Source organism: Myiozetetes cayanensis, unplaced genomic scaffold (genome assembly GCF_022539395.1).
Source record: "Myiozetetes cayanensis isolate MyiCay16 unplaced genomic scaffold, myiCay2020 scf2-11, whole genome shotgun sequence".
NCBI lineage: Eukaryota > Metazoa > Chordata > Aves > Passeriformes > Tyrannidae > Myiozetetes > Myiozetetes cayanensis.
In genome coordinates, this window is record NW_026087411.1 from 76,630,535 (window position 1) to 76,657,167 (window position 26,633).

At 37.1% G+C, this 26,633-nt stretch overlaps 1 protein-coding gene across 6 annotated transcripts in view; it reads left to right on the forward strand.

Annotated features, from left to right (window-relative positions):
• The window catches only part of EPHA7 (EPH receptor A7), a 195,701-nt gene that overhangs the window by 33,666 nt on the left and 135,402 nt on the right, over window positions 1-26,633 (forward strand). For all 6 annotated transcript variants that reach the window (XM_050316510.1, XM_050316511.1, XM_050316513.1 and 3 more), the window contains exons 4-5: window positions 20,922-21,077; window positions 21,956-22,291. In XM_050316510.1, the coding sequence (XP_050172467.1) occupies window positions 20,922-21,077; window positions 21,956-22,291 (492 nt within the window). The remainder of the gene's footprint in view (window positions 1-20,921; window positions 21,078-21,955; window positions 22,292-26,633) is intronic.

Consider the following 26,633-nt stretch of genomic DNA (forward strand, 5'->3'; position numbering starts at 1 on the left):
GAAATATTACAGAATATATTGCAGTAGCTCAAATATATTGATGACTGTCTGACTAGGTTAGAGATAAAAGCAGTAGACATGCATTTGCTCTGCTTGCTCTCATTTAATTTCATCATAGTGAGTCACATAGGCATCAAGATTTATATGTGTCTGATAAGTAGTCGGGGAGAGAGTGCTAATGATGGTTGTAATGCTTTCTAGAATTCTATTTCTTCTGACTTTGGTTGACATTGTGACTCTAAATACTGCAGACTCTGTAAATTAGTAAGTGGAAGACAGAGTGGGGGACAAGCTGCCTCAGAATTCACACCACGCTCATCAATATTTAGTCATCCATAGGTTGATTTTTTTAAATTTCCCCCCACCCCTCACCCTGTGTCTGGGCAGCAGAATGCATGGTCCTCCACAGGGAATATTTATCAGATTGGAGTGTGCATTTATTGGGAGAAAATCAGGGAAAGTAATTCATAAAACATGCTTAGGGTTTTTTGTAAATACAGGGAACTTATTTATCCTTCAATTCAAAGAAAATCCTTTTTCATCAGTGATCAGTGCAGAATGGAGAGATTTGGCTGAGTCTTACTGATTCACACGGGACAACTGTCTCTAGTATAATCTGTTTCTGATGATGGCCCTAGCACTGACATGACAGGTGCTTGGAAAGCTGCTGTCCCTACTGCCGCTCTTGTTGACACCATTGCAAATTCTTAAAGGAAAGTTGCAATGAGTTTTATTCTAGTTGAAAAAAAAGACCCACAGTTAAAACCAAGACAGCCTTTTCCAACCTGATCCTATGGGATCTCTCTTGCCATCATGTGCTTTTGGATAGTCTTAACTGTAGGTATTGTGAGTTGAAGGTCTTCACCTCTTTAAATGATTGTTGGAGTTAATAGGAAAATTTGGAATATTGTGAAGTGTTTGCACATCTCTTACTGTCTTCATTTATATGACTTAGGTGTTTGCTGCTGTTGTAGCAGTGGTCCTTAGAGGAACTACTTTTCCAGGACATAAACAAAGACAGGAGTGACAGTATTGCAGCTAGAGAAAAACATGGGAAAATATGGCTATGGGCAATTTCCACCGCTCTTAATAAGTAGCAAGAGCAAATACAGCAGAGAAAATCAATAAAAGCCCCTTGTCTACCTTCTTACCTCCACAACCCTCTCCTGAAATCCACAAGAAAAAAGATGCAGAAATAAAGCATTTATCTTCAATATGCCTGTCTGTTAGGTACATCCTGTGGCTGACAGCAAGGCTGTTCTCAATTTTATCACTTCGTTCTTGTTTTGGTGGAGAAGAGAGTCAGTTATTCATTCTATTGGCTGTTAGAAAGTATTCTCTATTCTAGTGATATTTTCCTTTGACCAGTTTAATTTCTGAAATTGCATAGATTTTACTGAAGGCTGTTTAGTGTTTTAATACCTACATGTTTCAGCCAGACTTTAAGAAGAGAAATCAGTTGATTCTGGGGTGCTCCTGTCCATATGCTGAATGGGAATATATTCCCTCTTTACTCCTATTTTTCATTATTTAACCTGAGGAGACAGAGAAAACAAGAGACATTTAGTTGGCTCTGGTCACAAAATTAAGTGCCAAAGTGAAGAATACATCCAAAATAAAAAATTTAGACTTGGGACCCTTGTTATTGAGCAGTGCTCCTTCTAAGTATTTTATTCCTATGAAGAAGACTGCTTAGCCTGTAAAACTAGACAAATACTTATTGTAGTTAACAAAGAAGTAGAATGAAATCTCAAAATAAAATCAGGTATGGATTTCTTCCACTTCTGCTTAGAACAGAACAGAACCATAAGACCTAAATTTTCAAGCTGCACTGTACCTCATCACTACTAATGAAATTTGAAAAGAATAGGGTATCCACCTTTCTGCAGCTCTTCATATGAAATCTGGTTTGATGGCTATTGTCACAAAGACAGGGATACAAAAATATACATTAGGCTTACAGGTATTTGCATAAAATAATTTTGAAGTAAAACCCGTATTTTGTGTTTGGCTCTATTGCCATCAGCTGGAACAGTGTATTGAAAGAATGACTAAACTTCTCTTTTTCAACACTCTTTGTGACGTGACATAGGCACATTGCACGTATATTGTTGTTGGCTTGGTCACTTCAGAGTAAGAGCCTGTGAAGACAGACCCACTAAAAAAGTATGTTGTGTTCCCTAATGAGGGAATAAGAGTTTAAAATTGGCAGATGGGTTTGGTGTACTCAGTGCCAGGAATTAAAGCTGAAGAAGACAAGGCAGTAAGATGTCAGTATGCCTAGAAGAACAGCATATACATTCTCTGATATAAAAATGGTAATCTAGAAGAGGTAAGATGAGTTACCACGATGACAAGTTACTGTGCTGATCTTCTAGGCAACTTATCTGTCACCCAGAGAAGCTGTGGATTCCCCATCTCTGGAAGTGTTCAAGGCCACTGGTCTAATGGAAGGTCTCTGCCCAAGCCAGGGGGTGGGGATGTTGGGGGGGAATGGAACTAGATGATCTTTAAGGTCCTTTTCCACCCAAACTATCTTATGATCTATGATTCTTTCAAGGAATAGGTACTTCATAGGAATATTTTCCCAAGTTCATTGAAAATTTAAAATAATTTTATTTAAAGAAATGGAGAATAAAGAAACTGACTGCAGCTTTAAACCAGTTTTGATGCAAAAGGAAAATTAGGGAGATAATGCAGATGTATGGGTTGCCAAATGTTTTATTCTTTTATACAGGGAAATTACCTTAATAAAGTAGACTTAAACACTACAGAATTAAGGTAACTCTGCAGAAATTTAGGAACTAAAAGCAGCAGAAGTTTGCATTGCCTGTTTGACCTTCATGAGAACAGCAGTGCAATCAATCTTTTAAGTCTACCAGAACTGGTATAAAATTTGAACAGGAGACATAAATTTTGCTGCATATGTAAAGAGCTGCATCTAAGTGGACTATATACCTGTCAAATCTTTAGCTGAACAGTATAGACTTAGATAATACCACAACTCAATCCCTTCCTCAAGTTTTGTGTTATTGGATTTGATTTACTAGTAAAACCACATATATCCTACCTAATCTTGCATTTTGGATCTGTCTGGGGTTTTCCTTCCTCCCCTGTTCTCTTCTGATTTTCTCATCTGAAAGGGGTGCTTCACTTTTTTTTTTTTTTTTTTTTTTTGTGGAAGCTACTCATCTACCAACATGACATAGCTTTTGTTTTCTTTGTTTGTAAGATTGAGATATTTAATGGATTTTTGGGGGCTGTGTTGTTTTTGGGTTTTTTAAGCAGGTCAGAACACATGAACTCTTTTATTTATGTAAAATCTTAAGTGTGCCAACCTGTTACAGAGTGCCACAAAGGAAAAAAGAGTATTTTATTTCAATATGTCAGTGGACGTAAATAAAAGTGCTATGTGCTTAAGCAATGTCAGGAATAATTTATATTAAGTTTTAGGACAATTACTATACGATCGATTAGACTATGGGCTTTGCTACCAAAGGCTGTTGTAGAAACATCATCACAGAAAAGGTCAAGTAACTGTATTTCTAAGCTTTAAAGCAGTAGCCCATGATTCTGCAGACCAATTATGGCTGACAGAAAATTTTATAGCAGCTTCACTCCAAATGCAAAGCAGATGCTGTAAGTGAATTCAGTTTAAAAAAAAAAAGGAAAAAGAAAGAAAAGAAGCAATCAGTACAGCAACCCTAGCAATACTTATTTTCACATTAAATTCAATTTCTTTTTCACTAGCTCCCATTATCAGAGTTTGATGAAACAGTTTTGTTTGACTGTTAATCCACAATATGTCCTACCTTCAGGACTGAAGGAGGATGAGTGAAAATCCAACATAAAGTATGAGCTTTTTGAAATCTCTGATACTACTGGAAAAACATAAGTGCAGAGCACAGATTGGAGGATATATTGGTTTAAGTCTAGGGATTCTTGTTGGGAACCTTACTGTTTGAAAACTGGCATGCCTGGAGTGCTGATGTACATTTGGGCTCATTCTTGCAAATATGTCCAATAAAGTCACTCTGACGTCAGAAGTGTTTGCACACATAGTCAAAACCTCTCTCTGCATTTGAGAAAGATTTCAGTGAGCTTTGCATTCCCTTTACATCTTAAAGCTCCTTTTTTTGAATGTTATTTTGTTTTGACAAAGTTAACAATAATTATCATGTCTTAAAAGCTGCAACTTAAGTGCATATTAGAGTTTCAACCACTTATAGGCCTTATAGGATAAGGAAACCAAAAGGGCACAAAAATTCACCTGAGGTGCCTTATTAATTCAACATAAGAATTAGTGGCTGGGCAAAGGGGTTGGCACACTTTGTAGTGCAGGGAATAACATGTTAATTAGAGATTCCCCAGAAGAGATCCCCCAGAAGAGTCCATAATTAATGCTTGTTGTAGCTTCATGCATATAGTGGCAAAAAGCCCAATATATGGCTTTTGCATCTGCTATTTCAATGATGTCATATGTTAGTTTGTTCCAAAGTTTGAAGAAAGATTAAACATGAAAAGAAAAACAGTGTTTTTTCTTTCTCTTAATAATCAATGTGTACTTGATAAAGTCTTCAATAACTTTCTGCAGTCACTAACAACTGAGTATGTTTATTTGTTCTTGGCTTCACCCAAACTATTTACTACTCCTACCATTCATCTTTGGCTGCATGATAGGCCAGTAGAGAGAGTTGTATCACTGAAATATGAATGCTTGTGAAGCATGCATGGGTACACATGTGCCCACAAATTAAGATTCTTCAAATGTGTGTCCTGTCTGTACTGCTGCTGTAATGCAGGAGATTGCCAGCTAGTGTTTGCATTCATATGAAATTAATTTTCATCCCCATCCTCATAAACATCATAATAGCCTAACATAGTCATAAATAGCTTGACTGCACCAGTATTTTATTTTGAATTTTGAGAACTAGTTAAAGTACACTCGTTACTCAAAAGCTCAAATATGCAAACCTCAGCTCATTCCCTGTAGGCATACATTACTTATTTCAGTACGGTCACCAAGATTTTGTGTGACAAGCTATAAAAAGCTCTACAAGACTATGTGTATGGATCTATTTGGTACTTGATAGAGGCACCTATATTAAAGAATTGTGGATAATCTACTGTTCTAATTTCTTATCACTACCCAGATATCATAGGATGCTAGATGAACTTACTGCATATGAAATCAGGATGTATTTACGAGGCTGCGCAGTTGGGTGCCATTTGTGGATTATTGGTAATCCTTATGATTGGATGCTCTATATGTTGGCGTGCCAGGACAGGTAACCTAGAGAAGGATTTTTTTGAAGCTCTTGACTGGAGAGCAATTACACTGACCATTTGCAAGAGGCTGTGGTTGGGTTCGTAAACATTGTTTGTCTGGTCTTGTTTGAGGTAGTGTATAGTATGAGGAACATTTGTGTGGGTTGACAGTTGTGGTACAGGTGTCATAGAAGATCGGTATTCTTTTGGACCATTAGCTGAGAACCTTGCAGGATAGCCTTCACCAACTGGGAAGTGAGTCCTGTGTCTCCATAGACTCCAAAGAGAATGAAGCTACACATTACACGTGTGAACACTAACATATTGACACTGAAATTAGGTGTTGTAATCTTGGGAGAAAACACATCTCGAATGTTTAATCTGTGGCCTGTTGTCAGCCGGGCAGTGGAGATCAACGGATTAATTTGGGTGACTTATTCCCTAAAAATATTCGTGCTCTGAATCACATTGGTGCAGTTTTTGTTGATGTTTCCCCTCCCAATAGCCCTTTTTTCCCTGCTGAAGCCCTCAAGGCAGACTCAGGATGCTGAAGTCCCAGTCTGACTTTGTATTTAAATCCAGTGTCAGAGTTGGCCAACCTTTTTCCTTTGTGTAGCTTTCCTGTCACTGCCTCAGAGGAGACCCATTTGAAATCAGTGGGTCTGCTGGACTGGTGTGTGTGCTGGTGATAAGGATGTGGGTTGTGTAATGGAAATGCATCTGTCTGAGTGATTAGAAAAAGTTGGGAAGGGGAGGAACTGAGCCCCACATGAGGACTGCATGCCTGCTTTGTTTCCCGTTGTTCAGCCCTATTCCTTGGCTCCTAATGGACCTCTATAGCCACTCTGCTCTCTGAATTTGTTCAGTCTTTGTCTGTATTATAAAATTAACTTCAATTAAATTACTTATATTTAAATTATATTAAATTACTCATATTTTTTATCATTCAGAAAAAGACTTTAATATTTAATGGAGAAAACTTGGGAGAGTGGGGGAGAAGGAGAGCCATGCTAGGGAACCAAGATGCTTTTGGGTAATGTAGCAGAACTGAAGATGGAAATGTATTAAAGGCCAGGAAGATATCAGGGAATGCTTTCTATCAGTGACACTGTCTGCTGTCCCCTGGGCCACTGCCATGACTTTCACACCTTCTTGAGTTATGTTTTATTTCTTCCTTGGCAGTCCATCCTTTTGAGAATGAAAGAATCATTTCTGAATAGAGCTGCCTAATTAAAAGCCTTAAACTCCATTCTTAAGTGGAAAACTGAATTCTGCCATGGGCTGTGATGGCACTTCCCTAGCACGAACAGTTTCTTCTGGGAGTTGCATAAATGTGATGCAAGGACAAACTGGGCCTCCTTGCCTGTTACTGAACTTTATATAAGTTTGCTTTTTCTACCCCTCCCCCTCCTTACGTTAACCATCTTTTATTTTCTTTGTTTTTCTGCTTTCTCTTTGGTTGTGACTATAACAACCTGCTTCCTTAATTGTTTTTCTTTTTCTCTTTCAGTATTTTCCTCTTTTTTCAAAGAAATGTGTGGTTTTCTGAGATCCAAGGAACCAACATCTATAAATTTGTCTTTCTAACAAACTACACAGAGGTGTTTGAAGAATTACTTACACAAAAAAATCATTTGAGTTCTAAATTGTTCACAATTAGGATGCTGAATCACTTCTACCTCTGTTATATGTTTTATGTAGTGATTTGTCAATCAAAGCCAACAATTAAGCCTTCTCTAAATAAAGAATTTGTGTTTTCCCCTCGTGATTGTATCACTAGCAAGGAGAGTGGAGCAATAGGAGTGAACTGTAGAGCAGAACAGTTCATCCTGAGTACTTGATGTCCACACTATAAATTTCACGAGGGGGTTGTTTGTTGTAGGTCTAGTCTGATCCAACTGTGGTTGGAATGCATTACTTTCATTCTTGGAGTGCATCTTCTGGTTATTTCCCTCTGAAAACAAACCAGTTCGCTTGCTCTGAGACTCCTGTGATGGGAACCAAAACACAATAAGCATGGATGACTGGGAAATCCCTTCAAAAGTGTACTCTGTATCCAAACAAAAGTGTGAATGTCAATGCATTCATGTCATATTAGCATTCCTTTTATTCCCTTTCAGTTTTCACAAGTTGAAACCCAAGACATAAATAAAAAATGATAATTGCAAAGCCCCCAAAATAGAAATTCTAAGTTTCCAAACCCTTAAAAGTTTTGTAAATGTCTTGGAATATTAGTATTCTTGAAAATATACCTGACAACTGGGAGGATGCAATGGAGATTGTTCATGTGTCTGTACTGCAGTCTTTGCTATGAAAAATCAGTGGTCTAGGTGGACCTTTGATCTTCCTCATTTTCCATGTCTTTATTTCATGATTCATGTCATCCATTGTCCGAGACACCTATTACTTCAGTGGGTTTGGATCAAGCCCTCAGGGCTGTAATTACTCAGCTGACTAATGCCAGTACGTTTTTGGAAATTTGCAGAGAACTAAGCTTGCACACAGTTCCAGTGAACCTGGGTATTGTATGTGTACAGAGTTCTTCTCTTAGGGTTTTTTAAAGGATTAAATTTAATAGTAGTGTACACTGAAACAGAAAGCATGATAATCTGAGTTAAAGAGCTTGATTATATGGCAGAAACAGCGTGGAAGCGCACAGTATTTTCAGTGAAAAAAGCTTTTGTGTGGTTAGATGAATATCCTCATCTTCTGTAAAAAAAATAAAGTTCAGGTTTTGAGATTGCTCCATGCTGGTTCCATAAAGCTTCCTTGGATATCTAGCTCCTTTGTTTTGCAGTGGCATTTAATCACTTGCAGTATCATACACTCTTCAACCATGCACATTATTCCTTCATTATATATGAATAAGCCCCTCTTGACTATAAGACATGTTGTTTGTTCAAACGCACTTACAAATCCATTTTCTTATCAGTTCTTTGCTGAACATTTACACAACGGGGTACTGTTTAAATATGAAAATAAACCTTTTATAAAAAAAAAATAGTTTGACCCACCCACCTGGCCTCCATCTGTGATTATTCTGTCTCTGCAATCTGTTGTCTGCTTTTCCTCAGCGTGTTCTTTATCTTTTCGGATGGCTGCTATCTTTGAGCGACTTTCTTGCCCCTCCCTGTTTTCTCTGTGCTTAGTAGAAAGTGACATTTCCAAATCATGAGGATCAGCCAGACAGATTTGATATGCTCTCTGCTATAAGACACACTTCTGTTCAGAGTATGCAATTAGTAAAGACAACTTCATTTCACAGTATCACAACTCATGCTGCACTATTTAAAGCATTGTGTGAATCCAGGAAATTTTCTCATAAAAATTTCTACAGATAAATCTGTCAGAATTAGTGATGTTTTTTTCTTACCACATACTTACTGAAACAAACCCAGAAGAAGTTTTTTCATGTTTTATTCCAATTCAGTTTCATATCAGTGAATTACTCTAGTAATGCTTTATATTTTTACTTTTTTTCATTAACGGAGAGTTGTGTGTTTGTAATCTCTTAATAAACTAACACTCTAATCTTTAGATAAAGAGGTTAAATCCGTTTTTACTTTGAAGGATTATCATGAAATACTTACACACACAGTTTGAGTTTCCAGTCTATGCATTGACAAAATTGTTATTGTCTTCTGTGAACCTAGAAGGGACTCCCTTCTTAAAGAAATTAGAGTATATTTTTTGTTTCCTTTCTGGCAGCATTTCTGTTTCTTCCTGTTCCAAGCCAAATGTAACTGTGGAGAACAGTTGCTTTTTTGCATTAAAGTTCCTTCAAAAGCATCACAATGGATTCAAAGGCACGAGCATATTTTTTTAAGTAGGACAATCAGCATTAAATGTAGGAATATCTGAGACCAGGATATGCAAGTAAAGATATTTTTAGATTCTATAGCACTGTTGTGAAGAAGCAGAGTCATTTCTCCCTTGCAGGTTCTTGGAAGCTGGTCTTTTGTTTGGATGGATTTGCCTGCTGTATAATGATGGCCTTTAGGAATGTGTTACAGAAACCTGTGAAAAATTTCTTCTGGGTTGAGGCCTGGTATAGTAATAGTAGGTCATTGTCCAAAGGAAACAAAAATGTGTTATTAAGTTATTTTAATTTCATTTCAATTGGAAAGCTTATAGGAGATGCCTGCTTCTGTTCTATTTTATGAGTAAGCCCTTCAGATTTATTTCTTGCCAGCCAATTACAGTTACATTAAATTAAATATCCACATCAAGGTGATTGTCTCAAAGCTTCAGGAGGAAATAGAATAGATCCATTTGCACCATGTGCTTTACAGAGAAGTTTATCCATGAACCATGAGATCTGAGAGAGATCTGAGATTCCCCCTAGGCACCTTCATTATTTCACATGGACCAAAATGATTTCAGTTTATGTGAGGCCCTCATAGGAAACTCTTCTATTATATTTGTACCTGGACAGTTATAGAACAGGATTTTGGGGCATCAGGAGGGAATCATCTATGTGAAGAGGGAATCTATGGAATAAAGATAGACAGAATGATCAAATTGTTCTCTCTACAGAAGTACAAGAAGCTACTCAGGTTATAGTTTTACTAACTTTACATGTTATTAATTCATTGTTTAAACATTGTTGCTGGAAGGAGTGTTTCCACAATTTCACAGGCCCCTGCTCCTCTGTTAGTACCTTCAGAGATGCTAAGTGGCTGTAGGGTAAACTGGATTGAGGAGCCTGTAAAACAAACAGCACAAAATTTAGTTTTAGAGTAGTATGGCACAAGCTTTTGTAAATAAGGCTTTAGTGACGTATGAATGATCATGCCTGTACAATAAAGTAATCTTTATATTTTGCAGAAGTAGATTGCTGTTGGGGAGCTGCTTTGTCAGCTTAGGTGTGTCTACGTTGTATTTTGGACATCAGTGTTGAGCCTTTGAGCAAAAAACAGACAGTCTGTGTGTCTAGGCTTTTAGAGGCAAGCATTAGGTGAAGTTCATGGCATTCTGGGAAGGAAAACTTGGCCTGGTATCCTCCAGCTGGCCTGAGGCAACATTGACTCACCCATACTTGCCCATGGTTGGAGTCAGACAGGTAGGTCAATTCTCCTGGAAAGTTGTAAAGGGGCAAGTCCAATCTGTGGACAGCCTGAGAAGTGCCTAGCTGCAGGCATCTGCTCTTCCTAGGACAACATAAGCCATCTGTCCCCCACAGCCGCCAGACTCATCCTTTGAGGAATGACTCTGAAGGATGAGAGGCAAGTTGGAAACTTTGATCTCTTCAAACTTAGATCTACTTTACTGGCAGACCTGGCTGACATATGCCAATAACAGACCAAAAGTTACCCCTATTTCGGCTATTTCTCTGATGTTAATTTAGAAGCAACTCCATAAGAAAAGCTATCATCACAAGTCTTCCCTTCACCACTTTATATTTCTTCTCCTGGAAGGTTCTCAGTGTTGCTGCCACAAAGGGAAAATAAGGGTAGCCAGGGAGTGAGAGTTTTTCAGATATTTGTAAAGTGTTTCTGTAAGGTCTGGTGAGAAAACACAGTGACTCTCTGATTAGAGGACTCTGACAAGACTATGGCTGTTCATTTGGCGAGGGAAATGAGAGCCTTTGGGGGGCTTAGTAGGCATTAGAGATTCTCACGTCAGAAGTTGTGATATTTTAGTTGTGTTGCAGTGGTTCTGTGTAATAAGGTTGCTATTTAAACAGTGATCAACTTTGTTTGATTTGAGGTAATGAGGCTAAAAGATTCTAAAATAATGGAGTTGCTTAAAAAAAATCAGGAAAAGAAAAAAAAAGATCCTACCTCGTACTGAGTTTTTTCAGATTCCACTGTACATTTCTACCTTTAGTATCATAGAATCATGTAATCATTTAGGTTGGAAAACACCTTTAAGATCAACAACTCCAGTCATTAACCCAATAAGGCTAAGTCTGCCATTTAACCACGTCCCTAATTGCCACATCTATACATCTTTTATATACCTCCATGGATGATGACTCAAGCACTTCCCTGAGCAGCCTATTCCAATGCTTGACAACCCTTTCAGTGAAGAAATTTTTTCTAATAGCCAAACTAAACCCACCCTGGTGCACCTCAAGGCAATTTCCTCTTGTCGTGTTGCTTGTTGTTTAGGACAAGAGACCAACTCCCACCTCCTTACAACTTCCTCTGTAGAGTGATAAGGTCTCTCCTTTACTCCAGCTTAAGCAACTGCAGCTCCCTCAGCTACTCCTCACAGGACTTGTGCTCCAAACTGTTTAACCAGCTCCGTGTCCATCTCTGGACACGCTTCAGCACCTTAATGTCTTTCTTTTAGAGAGTGGCCCAGAACTGAACACAGTGCTAGAGGTTAAAATTTCTTCATTAAATCCAAAGGCCTTTGCTACATTGGCAGTTCAGGTAAGAAGACCAAGAAGATCATGGGAATCTTGCTGGCTTTAAATTCAAAGATGTTTTTTCAAATTTTTTTTTTTAAATTATTTTCCAAATGATTTGTCAGTGGTCAGATTATATTGTATTTTTATTTAGAAAACAAAGAAACACTAAATATATGCCCCTCCCCTTCCCAAATGTCATTATTTTCATTTGCTTGGACCTTTTTTTGATGTTTTTCATTCTCTTTACATAACAACAGGAAAACTTACCTAAGGCATGCTGTCAATCACAAAGAACCTCAAAGTGTTCATTTATGTATGGACAATGTATGGCTGTACAGAACGTGTGTGACATCAGAGAAGTTTAGTGAAAAGTCCCTTATGAACTCAGAAAGATGTTTATTATTTAAGATGTTTATTGTATAAGCAAACTGTATAAGCTAGCAAGCTGGCTACATTGTAGGCTATAAGGATTTTCTTGATACTTTATTGTTTGACCTATACCCCACAAATAAGGAAGCAAAAAAGTTAAAGAAAAAAATCATTAAAACAACCTATTGTATGCATTTTATTACCAGTGGGTTTGTTGTTTTTTTTCCTTGTGGCTGAGTTGAATTATGTAAAAGTAAAAAAAACCCCAACAACAAAAAAATTATTATAAGAATGTGGCAAATTTAGCATAAATTTTTCATACATCTGTTTAGAAAAAAACCACCACTTATATTGTAGTTTGCATAGCCAGTTTCTTTTTGATGAAGCACTTGCCTGTTCTCTGCTGATCATCCTGCTCAGTTAGATAATCACGTAACTTTCCTATCAGACCATCGTAACTTCCATAACACCAGTTAGTTCATAATCTTAGACTTGCTGAATAATTAGTCAATGTTGGTTTAACAGATTTTTTAGAAAAAATGTAAAAAAGTTTATAATTAAATATTTTCAAGTCAATAAAAGAGGAAAGAGCAATAACTAAAACCTAAAGATTCAGAAGCTATGAGAAAATCAGGTGCATTTTTTTGTTAATTCTCTGACTAGTTGAGAACCTTCTGAAAAAGACAGATAAAATTTCTACTGCTGACAAAACTTCGAGAATGGATTCATTTTTTTCATGTTGAACCTACACCACGTCCTGCAAAGTGTGGAGCATTTGCTCCCAAGCTGGCTAATGAGTTGAACTGTCATTCAATTCTGTGCAGGAGCTACTTGAGTACCTTGCAAACCTAATCTTGAGGGAAGGGCATAGCAAGAAAAGGGGAAAAAATAGGCAAAGAATGAACAGGAAAGCCAGAAATATCTTTTTTTTTCCCCAGAGTATCTTTTCGCCTTTCATTTTTCTGCCATGCTCCTGGGCAGCTCCCTTTCAAGAAGTCCCTGGCAAGGGTGCAGGGGAAGGTGCCAGTGTAGTGGTGGCTCTGACAGTCAGTGAGTCTCTCTCCTTCTCTCTCTCTTCCCTGCCAGACAGAGCTGTGGTCCAAGATGGAGAGAGATCTACTTCTGCCCCAGCAGCTGCGAATAGCAGTGCTCACTCCTTCCTGCTCACCCCTTGCCCAGCTGTGGTGAGGTGTTTGCTCTTAAAGGAACAGATTCTCCAAAACAATGTTGGAAAGAGGGAATGAAATACAAAACCTACTTTAACCATGACAGAGGCACATGCCTTATCCTTGTAAACTGAAAATTTAGAGAAACATCATGTCATAGCCTCAATGCACAACTTTTAGCTTCCCCAGTTAATTAATTCTCCTCAGAATGTACTAGAGTGTCTCTAATTGCCATTTAAATGTAGTCTTTTATGTACTCATTTAGAATGATTAGATTCAAAGTAATTTTGCTGTTATGGTATAGTGACATTGGGTATTCTTTGATTTGTAGGATATGTTCTTCAATCTGATTACCTTGTCCTTGTGTATAAATTAGCCAGGAAAACAGCAGTGTAGTTTTTTATGTCTATGTTTCTTTGTAACTAGGTAAAAAGGCCCATGTGATTACATGCTCACTTTTGGGGTTTAGTTTTCTTTTTTAAGAGGATTTGTAGGGAGGCGAAGCTTTCACTTCATTCAGTGAAAAATTAGAACAGGTTACTATTACTCAGCAAGCGTTCTCTTTCTGGATCTGTTTTTGTGACCCACAGTACATGAACACTTCTCAAAAGACATTAGCAGGATTTTGGACAACAAGGGCATAGTAAACTTGGGAAATGAATACGAAGTCTGAGAGATTCCTGACAGGCAACAACAAACATTCAGTGAATGATGGTATGCAGCCATGGGACAGCCCTGTTTAGATATGTCATTCACACTATAGCTGAGGCATTGTTAAGGGTCTTGAGTTTACTCTGGCTAAATCATACAACATAATTCCTTGGTTGAAACATGAATAATCTTTAGATGCTATCACAGTTTAAAAATCAAGCTAAAATAAACTTCTTTTTAAGTTAGACATTTAGCATTGCATAGTAGTTAGACAAATAAAATACTACAGTCTAAGCTCCTTATAAAACAATATATATTAGGTGCCAGAGAAGGCATAACAGATGCCATCTTTCACTATAAAAATAATTTACAGTTTCAAACATAGTCACGAGTTGAACATACACAAATTATTGGAGAAGAGGATCAGAGGTTATGAAGTCTCTTTTTGTTACTGGATTTCTTATGTCTAATATTTCACATTGAAATCCACAGTTGGGAATTGTTTTATAATGGTCTGCTTTCAGTTTATCTAAACTGTTCAGAGACTTTGGCTAAAAAGTGCGTGCGGCTGACGTTGTAATCTACCAGCAAAGTATCTCTTAAGAGAACAATACAACCCAAATGATTTTCAAAATTTTAATTTTGATGCTGTGAAAGATTAAACCTTTTGTATTTCTGATGTTTCCCATGCCAAATTGTCATGTGTTTGTAGCAGGTTAATACAGAATGGGGTTGACAAATTTTATTATAATCACTACCCCATGTTGCTTTTATCCTCCTTGCCTGCTGCTCATTTTCGTTGTGAAAAAAACTAATATATCAGTGACAGGAGGTCTGGATTTGTGGCCGACTGTTATAATTACTCCCACTGAGGCACTGTCAATAGGATTAAAATAAAGATTCTAGACCTGTCCATCGTAGATGAGGTCAGCAACACTAGCAGTGGGAGTACTGTTTCTGCAAGCTGTGCTTTTAGTCCTGAGTTATGGAACCACAGACAGTAATATGAAGCAAGAATTTGAAAGCTCTAGTGGAGAAAGACCATCTCTTTTTTCTGCATTAGCTAAAATATCCATCGGTAATAAATAATCTAACAGCATCCATCTAGGTCCTGACCATACATATATGTATGTTAATTTTCAAATGTATCAGATCCCCAGAGAGTTTCAATTACAGAACAATCCATTTTGCATTTTATAATTAATAAAGTCTTTGCAGCTGCATAACTTCATCCAGGAAACATCTGCACACACTTTTTGTGTATATACGTAATTTCTGTGAGAAGAGCGCTAGCTGAATTGTCTTTTATTTTCTCAGGCTTGGGGAGGGTAGAAAGACAGGGAGTTGATAACAAATCACAGGAATGGAGAGTTAGGCTCTCACAGATATAAAACAAATTCTAACCAGTGCTTGTAGAAAAAAGTTCAATGTATAGGATCACTTTAATATATAGTCAATTTATTCATGTAAAGAGAAGGGAGGAACCCAGGGGAAAACCTGAGCTCTCCCAAGACAGACAGTCAATTTACAATGGTCCTCAGTGGGATCAGCCTGGTACCCCAAGTTCATAAGTAATACTAGTGTCATTGAAACACTGTGATTACTCCTTTGACACTGGCTTTGAAAAAGTTTTGTATTTTAAATGTTAGTTTCATCTCCTTAAGTTTGCATGAAATTGTGTCATACACCACTAAGTCTTACTAGTGATGGCAAACTCAGGGAGTGGCAAGCAAATCAGAATAAACAGACAAGCTCTCCCATTCTGCTAGCACAGTATTTTTCTCCTTTTACACAAGTCTCCTTTTTATAACAGGATCAAACAGTAATTAGTGCAGTCACCTCTTTGCAACTCATTACATTTCATTATTTTCATATAAACTCAAAAATTATTATCAAAACCCATGTTCAATCAGGTGTCTAATATGCTGAAACAATTGTGTGCCCTGTAAGTCTTAAGCTGATGTGCCACATGGGAAACCTTGTACTTCTACAAATAGAGATTTTTTTTTTTTTTAAATTTGCATTATTGTAGCAGCAAAGCATTTTCTTGATTAGTGCGTCACTGCCCTATAACTGTTTATTATTTCTCCTTTGGTTTTATAAACATCACTTGTTACATATGTCACTTATAACCCTCACCATATTTCCATCATCACGCCCAGTTTAAGTTCCCTAGCTCTCCTAGGTGCAAAAGGAGTCTCATAGTGTTTATAGTGACATAAAAACGAACAGGACTTACCACGTCCCTTTTCTCCTGTCACACAAGTGGGACTCCAGACTGCTGTTTATTGCTCTCTACATCTGCCTCAATTCTCTTCTCCAGAGGTTCTTTGAATTTGTTTTTTTATAAATATGAAAATAAAAATGTACATTATTTGATCTCTACCAGGCTGCTAAAGCATGGGATGAGCTCACAGCTGCTGTTTTTCTCCATAAGCTGCAGTCAGCAGCTTATGCCTTCTTGTGCCATGAATGTGGCATCATAGTTCTTAGTAGGGTGCGTTAATTCCTCAATATTTACTTTTGGCTTTGCAATATTCCATTATTTACAGTACTTGTATAGACCCTTAAAGGATACCAGACATACCGGCTAAAAATGTTTGTGAATGCACAGACTGCAGTGGCATATGCTGGACGTGTACTCAAGCAGGTACCGTGCACTGATGCTGCAACTGCCCAGCCGTGTGCCAGGCTCTGCTGTCACCCCCACGTCCTTGTTACGGCTGAGTGCCACTGGATGTACAAGATGTACAAGATGTACAAGAAGAAAGCAACTTAGTCCAAGAAAGCCCAAGAAGGACCGCTAGTGTGATCTTCACCAGGGCCTTTCACGGCGTTCAGCCAGGATAGTGTACCACTTTATTTAGGTCTTCCAGGCAAGAAAGTTTAATTATGAAACGGCAATGCCCTGCTGAGTTTCAAACTGCAGCTCCATGGCATAAGGAAACTCTCTCATCCAAGAGAGTTTGTTTGTATGATCTTTGTATTTTACAGTGGAACTCTGCCAGCTTCCCAACAGGAGAAATGTCTTTGCTTTGCAGTGGAGGTGGGAAGATTTGCTCTGAGGAGCAGCCATGGCTATTGCAGACAAGTGAATAAATCCAAGGTGCTGGTCAGCCCTGGGAGGGTCACCAATGGACAGTCCCTAATGATTGTGAGGCTAAGATATTCAGCAAAGAATGTGCCTTGGCTGAAGCAAAACTTTCTCCTGTATTGATTTTGTAATATATGGGGAAAGAATTAAAAACTAATTCTTGTGTTGTTTGAAGACTGGTTGAGGTCAGGCTGGTAGGTGCTATTCTGTGTCTTTGTGCTGTCAGTAACATGTAAGACTTTGGAGCAGCTGTTTGAACAAAACGGGAGCTTTGTCGGGGAAGAGCTGTTCTTTTAAATTAGCAGCTGTAAATGACACAAGACATTGAATAGAAGGAAATTGTACTTTGTGCTGGCTTTCTTCCCTTTCTCCCCACTCCTGCCTTGTCGTTTCCAGTACCCCAGAAGTTCTTCAGTTGCAAAACTACTCCTAGATCTTAACTTGCCTGAGGAACATAAATGAGTTCACATTTTGCTCGAATCAGCAATAATGAGGATTAGAACTACATCAGTGTGCTGCCTCACCAGTTATACCTTCCTGCATGTCTTCTATCATTGCTTGAGTTCTGTGCCTTGATTTACAATATAGGCTCTCTTTATAGGGAAGGAGTGCTGCTGATGAGTACTCTCCTGCACTAATTAATGGGAATATTAAAATGTATGGGATCAAATGTCATTTGAGTTGCCTCAAGCTTTGCCATGAGATACTTTTGTGGAACAGTGCCTTTTTTTATACCTTTAGATTTGAATGTACAGAGCTTGATGTACAGAGATTGATGTTTGGCTAATATGTGTGGTTTTGGCATTTTTTTAACGTCTCTTATAGAGGTGGTAGCAGTGGGGATTTTATACAACATGTCTCTGTAATCTTAAAAATATTACATGAAGAACTAAATTGGATCAAAATATGTGGAATTAAAATACCATAGAAGGAAACAATATTTCAAAATTACTTGAATAAAAAAAAATCCACTGTGGCAATTTGGAAAGATAGGACAAAAGGGAGGGGAAAAACCCAGTCAGACTAGTATTTTTGAATGATTCATTTCCATCTGTGATCTGTATAACTTACTGTCGAGTTCTCATACCTTCATAAGTGGTCTGTGCAACACTGTCTTGGTAGAGTTTTCAGTTGTAAGTTTCTTTGCAAGGACAATGATATACGTCAAAAACAGATAAGGATCCATAGGTCCCCAATTTTTGAGCAATAGAAGAATTCCACTGCTAGGCTGAAAAATCCATTTTTTTATGATAAATTTAATTTTATGAAGATGGATAGGAGAATAATTTAGTTGTATTCCTCCAATTAGTACTTTTAATTATAGTGAGTAGGCCTGTGTAGTCTCCTTTCTAAAGAACTCTGGAGTTTTTAAAAATCCTTTTTAAAAGTGCTATTTTCATACTTTTAAAAATATCAGTGCTGGAATATTCTGCCCTTTATATCTCGGGGATTTATAAGTTGAAGGGATGGTTATTAAATGTCGTCACAAGCCTCTTAGTGGACAAAAAGCTAATGGAATGGTAGCGTGGTATGAATGCCTGAAACTGCTGCCTGTGGTAAGCTGTACAGAAGAATAATTGGCTTTCAGTCGTGTAAACTAGTCAGAGATATTCAGATCCTTTGAATTCTAGTAAGAAATGCACACTTACTTTAAATAGTGATTGACTAAGCATATAAATGTCTTGATCAAGTCATCAGGAAAAAAAAATGAAAAGGAGTTTTCTGTTTACGTTTTGTTATTTCTGTCTGAAATCTTACTGTCTGCATCTTTGCTGTGTAATGTTCCCTGCTGAGAAGGACAGACTGGAAAAACAGTGGGGATCGTTGCCTTTTGAGTTGCTCTTTGCTTTGCAGAGGACTACATGTTGGAAGATCCTGTGTTTTTGTCCAGTGTTTTGTTTGGTATGGGAGGAATATGACTATTTAAGAAAGGCAGGAAACTGTTATTTGGTAATTTTAGCTACATTTCAATTGCAAGTACTGAAAAAGCAGACAGAAGTTTAAATACGTCTTAAGTTCATACATACAAATCAGTTCAGCTTTTATGCTCTTTGGTCAGGAAATTCTGAAACAATATTGAATGAAGGTGTAAAAGGATAATTCCAAGTTGAATTTGCCACAACTATGAATTCACAGGTCATGTTTATCTGAAGTGCTTCTCCAAAATTCTTTCTGTCTTCTTTTTTAAATAACATATATAACAGCTACTGTGGTAGAATCAAACTATAGCATATTTTGCAAGAAGGACTAGATTTTCTTCTAATGCAAACTCATGCCCCTTTGTCAAAGTCAAAGGATACAAGCTTTGCATGCTAATTTGCTTTGCAGATAATTTAGCTTCCATCCACTATTTTTTTTTCAGCACAACAAACTCTAAATGTTATGGCAATTTATGTCCTTTAAGCATATTTTTCTTTAAAAAGTTAGTAGATAGAGTAATAGAGTGCTGGTGTTTCCTATTGGTTGATACTCGTGTGATACAGTACTGATTTACGTAATTCATCAACTTCAATCTACTGTTTTCTTAAGTATTGCCTCCTTTTTTTTTTTTTTTGATTACATAAAATTAATCAGGTTGATAGTAATCATGTTGCTGTAATTACACTATGAGTCCAGTCCAGAGGCTGTGAAAGTCAAAGGTTCTCCTCATTGACTTAGTGAGATTTGGATGAAGCTCATTGTTTTCACGCTCTTTCCGTCACTGCAGTACCAGACAACTGAAATAACTGTTCCAAATATCAGTGTCTTTTGATACTTTGCATTTCTGTTCTGAGAAAATATCCAAGCAAATATGAATATAACCAAAGTAAATTCTTTCTCTCTGAACTCAGAATGACTATTTAACTAGCTTTAATATTTTGATACCCAGTACTAAGTTTCACCTGCTGTCCCTTTTCTTTGCATACAGGTGATGGCTTAAGAAGGTTAGACTGTCTGTTGGGGTTGGAAAAAAAAAAGAGTAAAATCGTGTGTTGAAAAACCCTCTATTTTATTAGAAATTTCTGGAGGACTTCTGTATTTTGCTTTGAATGTTGACAGTGTTTGTAAGTTTGCCCATAACGTCAGTCTTAATCTCTTTAGAGTTGTCTGATCCCCACTTCCCTCTTCCTCATTCCCTACAGTCCTTATAGTTTATACATTCTTAAGCTGGCTGTCTAGCTTGCAGTGCTCAGGTTGTTTGTAAGTATCATGGTAGATGTGTTTTATGGATGTTTATACCTTGGGAACTGCAAGAAGTATGTCTGAACATCAGTGTTAAAACACAGCACATTTTTTCACTTTCATGGGTTCACAGCAGGCTTACTAAAGTAAGAAGTCAACTTATGTGAATATTTCCAATTGTCTACCTTTTATCTATTTCTTGAAAGTTTTAATAAATTAATTTCAACCTACTTGTGTCTTTCTGTGAAACTGGAAAAACCTATTGTGCAGTTTATGCTGTCTGCTCTCCTCTTTCTGTTTGTTCCTACCAGAGTCATTGTTCCAACAAGTGGTCACATCTCCTTCTTTTCCTCAGAATCAGGGTTTTGCTGGTGGCTTACAGCTTATTTGGGTTTCTCAGATCAGGGAAGAAAATGTTTTGCTCCATTAATTCCAAAACAACTAGTTCAGATACCAGAAACACTTCAGTGGCCTTAGATCAGATCTCAAGACTGGTTTTTCCTTGTTTAGGCCTATTTCAGGCATCCAGGTGTTTCATACCATTATTGTACTCTTCTTTGGTGAAAAACAGGTGCTTGCTGTATTTATGCAACCCTCTGTTTTAAAATGCTGTAGTGCCAGCTGTTGAGGTATATGTAGGATATACTTGAACTCATAAAAAATGCCACAAAATCATTAGCAGCATCATCTGAAGAAAAAATAATTGTTAGCATAATGTCTTGCTTGAGGCAATGTAACAGAATGGGCAGTACAGATGTTTACATGAATATGTACCTCATGTAACAGAAGCAAAAAAAGATCAGAATAGAAGTCCTTGCAAATCTGAACCTTAATTTGTTTTGTTCTGCCTTAGCTTGTGGCCGTGGGTTCTACAAATCCTCCTCACAAGATCTGCAGTGCTCCCGCTGCCCTACTCACAGCTTCTCTGACAAGGAAGGATCTTCAAGATGCGACTGTGAAGATAGCTATTATAGAGCACCTTCTGATCCACCATATGTCGCATGCACAAGTGAGTGAGTCATGAATTTAATAGTAAGGGACGTTGCTTAACCAACCAGGTGCAGTGACTTGCAGCGAGTAGTTTTGTCTGGCTTTTCCTGTGTTTGAAAAGTACCTTTGCAACAGTAAATGAAATTGAAAAGCAGAGGGGAAAAAAAGTCGACAGTGAATATGGAATCAGCATAAATACAATTTTCATGTTTGCTTGATATAGCATTGGAAAACACTGCATGTTGCATAAGTGCGTAACTTATTGTAATAGATAGAATACAGGCACAATTTTCCCATGACCATAAAATTGTTGTAGACAGTGTGCTTTATGTGATGCAATACCAAAATTAGTAATGTGAAAAATGAAAAGTAACCTGTGGATCTGTGCTTTGATTGAACTGCAATTGGATCTGACTTGACCTTCTAACTGCAAATAGACTGACCTGCACAGATTGCTGGTTTAAATAGTAGAAGTCTCCGAAATCCAAAGCAGCACCAAATATCTCTGTAAATCATATCAGAGCTGATAACAAAGGACTAGATGCAGCTTGTGCAGTATGTTTAGAAGAGATGAACAAATCCCATATTGGGGAAAACTATAAACCAGAACCTTTAATGTGCATTAACCATTCCTTTTAATTGCACAGTGGAGAAACGGCTAAAGTCAGTAGCAGTAAATATACAGACAATTGTTATTCTGATGCCTTAATGGAAAATAAATAAAGCTCTTACCAAATGAGTTCAAGGAAGCTTTTATGCAGCTTGTAATAAAAATAATGAAATGTTTATGTGGAGAAAAATGCTTCAACTGTTTTCTGTCTCAGTAATTAAAATGCTGGCTATGTGTCCCACTGTGGTTTTGTGTAATTACCCTACACTTTTTTGTGTGTAATGTAGGACCTCCATCTGCACCACAGAACCTAATTTTCAATATCAACCAGACTACCGTGAGTTTGGAGTGGAGTCCTCCTGCTGACAATGGGGGAAGAAGTGATGTGACCTACCGCATTTTGTGCAAGAGGTGCAGCTGGGAGCAGGGCGAGTGTGTTCCCTGTGGGAGTAACATTGGATATATGCCCCAGCAAACTGGATTAGTAGATAACTATGTCACTGTCATGGACCTGCTAGCTCATGCTAACTACACGTTTGAAGTTGAAGCTGTGAATGGGGTTTCTGACTTGAGTCGTTCCCAGAGGCTTTTTGCGGCTGTCAGTATTACCACCGGCCAGGCAGGTAAGTTTTCATCACTTATGAATCTCAACACTGTGAGATTGAGAGAAATTTGGAACATGCAAAGTACAGATGCAGTAAATCAGGATCACGTTTGGTGTGTTCTGTCTCATTAATCTTTTCACCTTGCCAACTAGTTAATTTGAGTTTATACTATTTCACGATAACCCATCCTGATTCTTGGCCTCAGGATTGCTTTCAGAAAGCATTGATGAAAAGACTTAAAGAAGATACACAGCTTTGTTATTAGATAGAATTTATTAACTCTATAACTTTCTTTTGTCTGCTTACTTCATTGTAGGTCATTCCCTAGTATTTGAAGATAAAAAAAGTAGATGTGACAGTCCTATGCAGTCTTCCTTTCTGAACTGTTTGAATACATTTGGGAGTCCTAGGTCACTGGAAGATGATTTGGATATCTGATGGTGTTTTCAGTGTTAATGTTTTCCCTCAGGATAATGTTTCTGATTTATCTTGTATTTCCAGATATTTGATTATGAGATACAGTGAGAATGTGATGATTATTCTTTGTTTCTTCTATTTATCATAATCTGACAGGTGAAATGTCAGGGAAAATAAAATCAAACTAGCATATCACCCCAGGGGGAAAATGGGCTTTAGTTGTCTGCAGCTGAATGAAAAAAAATGTGATTTAGATTTCTGAAATGGTGAGTTGCTTGTTGATAAAATTATAGGCAATAGTGTGCTGTGGGCTTTATGAGGGGATAGTAAAACTAACCTTTTATACTTTGGACAAAAGGTCTTAAACTGAACATTACTTGCAAGATCTGACTTCTGAAGAAATGCCTTAAAAGAAAACATGAAGTGAATAACTGGTGTGATCCTTCCTATAAAATCAGCTAACTAATGTTTTAAAGGATACTACATACTTACATCTTGGAGGAAATTTCAATGTCTGTGATCATGGAATTTTTTTTAGTGTGGTAGAAATGATCCCCTACAGTAATGCTATGAAAAAAAATTGCTATACAGGGTCAATGAGCAAACAGGAAAAACTGTTGTTATTTTGTACTTTGAAGATGGTCATCTCAGGAAAAAAAAAAAGGACAAGAAATTGAGTTCAAAACCTTTCCTCCCTCTCCCCAAAACTAGGACAGTTTATATGGTTGTTAAAGTTAGGCTGGAATATTTATGGGATATTTAATCTCCCCATAGTGCTTTCCTGGATTCCAAATGCACATTTTATATTATTTTGGAACCATCTCTGTGACTGAAAGGATTGGTCTCTGTGCTCATTCAGTTCTTGAAGTTTATGATGAGATTCTGAGCACAGAAAAATTACCCTGAAACTATTTTTGCACCACATATTATATTATTTTGGCACCTTGATTTTTCATCTTTAAAATAATTCTCTGTAATTCTTCAAATGTGTGCAGGTGGACAGTGTACTGCTCTCTGTAGATGACTGTACAGAACTACCACATGAGGAAGAGGATTTGGACTTTTTCCTATTTAACTAAATCAAATTGGCTTTATGTGCTTTGATGGTTCAGTGGCACACAGAGTAGAGTAAGAAACAGCGCAATTTGGTGGCTAGTATCACATCTCAGCAAGATATAAAAGCCTTAATCACAACTTTGTTGTGTTTTCCCCAAGAATTCATTACAGTTTATTATCTTGTGTTCTCATAGTCATAGATTTACAGGAGTTTTATTAGGTCAGAAGATATAATATGGTTATCCTGTGCTATGGTATAAGTAACACAAGCGATATGATTTTGTGAAATGATCCTCACACCAAGACCAGAGATATAAGTGAAACTATAGCCTCTGTATATATTAGAGACAACATCTAGACTTTACCTAAAGATTTCAAGTAATGGAAAAATTCTTCAACCTCCTAGGTAAGTTTTGTAAGATCATGCAGCAGGAAGCAGGAGACCTGACTGTTCCTTCCTTGCTCTCCAGTTTACTGTGGGATTATGCACGGACAAGCATTTCCCAGGATTTGTCATTGTTGAGAGAAAGAGTACTCATACAACTGAAGCTTTGTCTGTTTAGCACTTCTGAATATCAGGATTTAAAGGCTTCCAATTGGGCATCTAAAAGGAATATATGTAGGAGACAGAGTTTGGAAAAAAAAATGGCTTTAAGCTCTTTGTTGCAGTTTTCTCTGTCTGTAAAATGAGGGTAACCCTCACTTCTCCTTTCCAAGGTCTTAAAGATTTTCTGATTCTAAGTGTCACATAAATGCAGCTTTTTTTCTTTTTTCTTTTTTCTTTTTTTTTTTTTAACTGAATTACAAAATTTGCATTAAAGAAAATACAGGCTTTCAGAACAAATGCATTTACCAAAAGGAAAGACCTCTTTTATATTATTTTTGCAACAGCATGTTTTGGATCTTAATACTGATTTCTTTGGTTTCTCAAGGAGGAAAATATTTTAGGTGGAACAGATTGATGACTGTAATTGAACAGAAAGAGACTGGTTGCTCAAAGGAGACTGTTATGCTTCTGTGCTCCTATTTTATTTTACCATGGAGAGAAAGAAGTGTTGGATTTATTTATAGCTAAGTAAACTAGGATTCATGCAGCTCTCATTTGTTACTGTGTGACTATTCTATACTTTTGGCAAAATTGACTTTTTCTATGACCATATTGCTTTTTATGTGTGTAAATGTGTCTAACTAAACCTTCTTCACATGTTATTATGCTAGCACAATAGGTGGCTATATACAATTACTGGGTTCACCAGTTGCACAGAGGATTGCAATGAGATTTTTCCTTTGTAGTTTTGGTTTAATTGAATTGCTCCTTTGTGGCTATAGTCATAGAATTCAAATCATTGTGAAATGATAACAGGATATTATTGATAAAAGAATGGGAATATGGAATATATTCAATGTTTCTTCACCCACATATAACAAGCTTTGATGAGACAAAGAGAGCATGTCACATAAAAGAACCAGGTGGTGAATAAAAGCCTATTTATATTTGTGGAAATAACACAATAAAATGACTGCAAGTGGGTAGGTATCATTCACATTGCTTATATATATATATGTATGACACATTGCTATTCATTCCTTGTTTTAAAAAGACTTTGTGACTAGGCTATCAGTTGTCATATGGCATAATTTTTTGCTTCAGCCAAGAACCATGAGGCTTTTGGGTTTGCTTTGTTTTCTGTTTTTTTGACAAGATTAAGTACAGTAAGTCCCCCAGGAGTAAACCATTTTGCTTCATATCTTGCCTATCCAGCACCATATAAAGAACACAGGATGTCATCCCAGTACTGCAAGCTGATCTATGTGAATCCCTGCATCCTTGTAGAATTCAGATTTAAATGTGACTAAGCTTCAGTTACAATAAATGAATGTGCTGAAGAGCTGCACCTGGCGAACAGCTGACAAGCACAACCTTTGCAAGCTTACTGAACGTTTGTTTACCAAAGAGAAAATTTACCACTTCCCTAATAAGAAAGTCACCTTTTGGTTGTACTGGTAGTTCCTTTTGAGCCATCAAATACCTTTCCAAATTTTACATTTTTTTCCATGCAACACTCAAAAGGTGAATGGAAATTGGATAGGTTTCCCAGCAGGTGAATATTTGTCATATTTCAACATTTGTACATTTTCAAATATTTTACAAATGATATGTTTCAATAACAGTTTCATAATTTTTCTGTTGACACTTTTGCAAATATAGTATGCTTTTAAAACTATATTTCTACATCCTTCCTCTGGAATTTATCTCAGTGGGCAATGGACTAATCTCTGGTAAAGGGTGATATACACCCAACGTACCCCGACTTTGATAAAAATTAAGATATTTGGGACGAATCCCAACATTTATTAGGATTTGAGAAAATTTTAGTATGTGTCCCGAGCCAGTTTTAGTTAGTTTTAGTTAGTTGTTGGGGAAAAAAAAAAATCATATCTAAGGGAGCACTCATAATGTCTTATTACTGTAACCTAACATGACAAACAGAAGTTAAAATGTAATGACAGTAACTGTTCCTAAACTGCTCTTGTGCAGGGAGCACTTGCTAATGCTTGCTGCTTCTTCACAGCAAGAGAAAGGTGCCCCACAGCACTCTTAGGTCATGCTGTGCCTTCATATGCACTTAATGCTGACAACTGGAAGTGGTTAAAAAACCCTGATTCAGTTCCATAATCAAGGCTTACTCTCTAAACCCATTCTCTTTTAGTGACAATTTATATATGTTAATTTGCTATTCCATTTTTACATCTGAGAGTTCAATTTTCAGACCATTTCCTACAAACAACAGATCCCAAAATTCACAGTTAAAAAAAAAAAAAAGGAAACAGATATTTTCAAAATGGCATTATCCCAGCAACCTGAACTGAGAAAACATTACGTGCT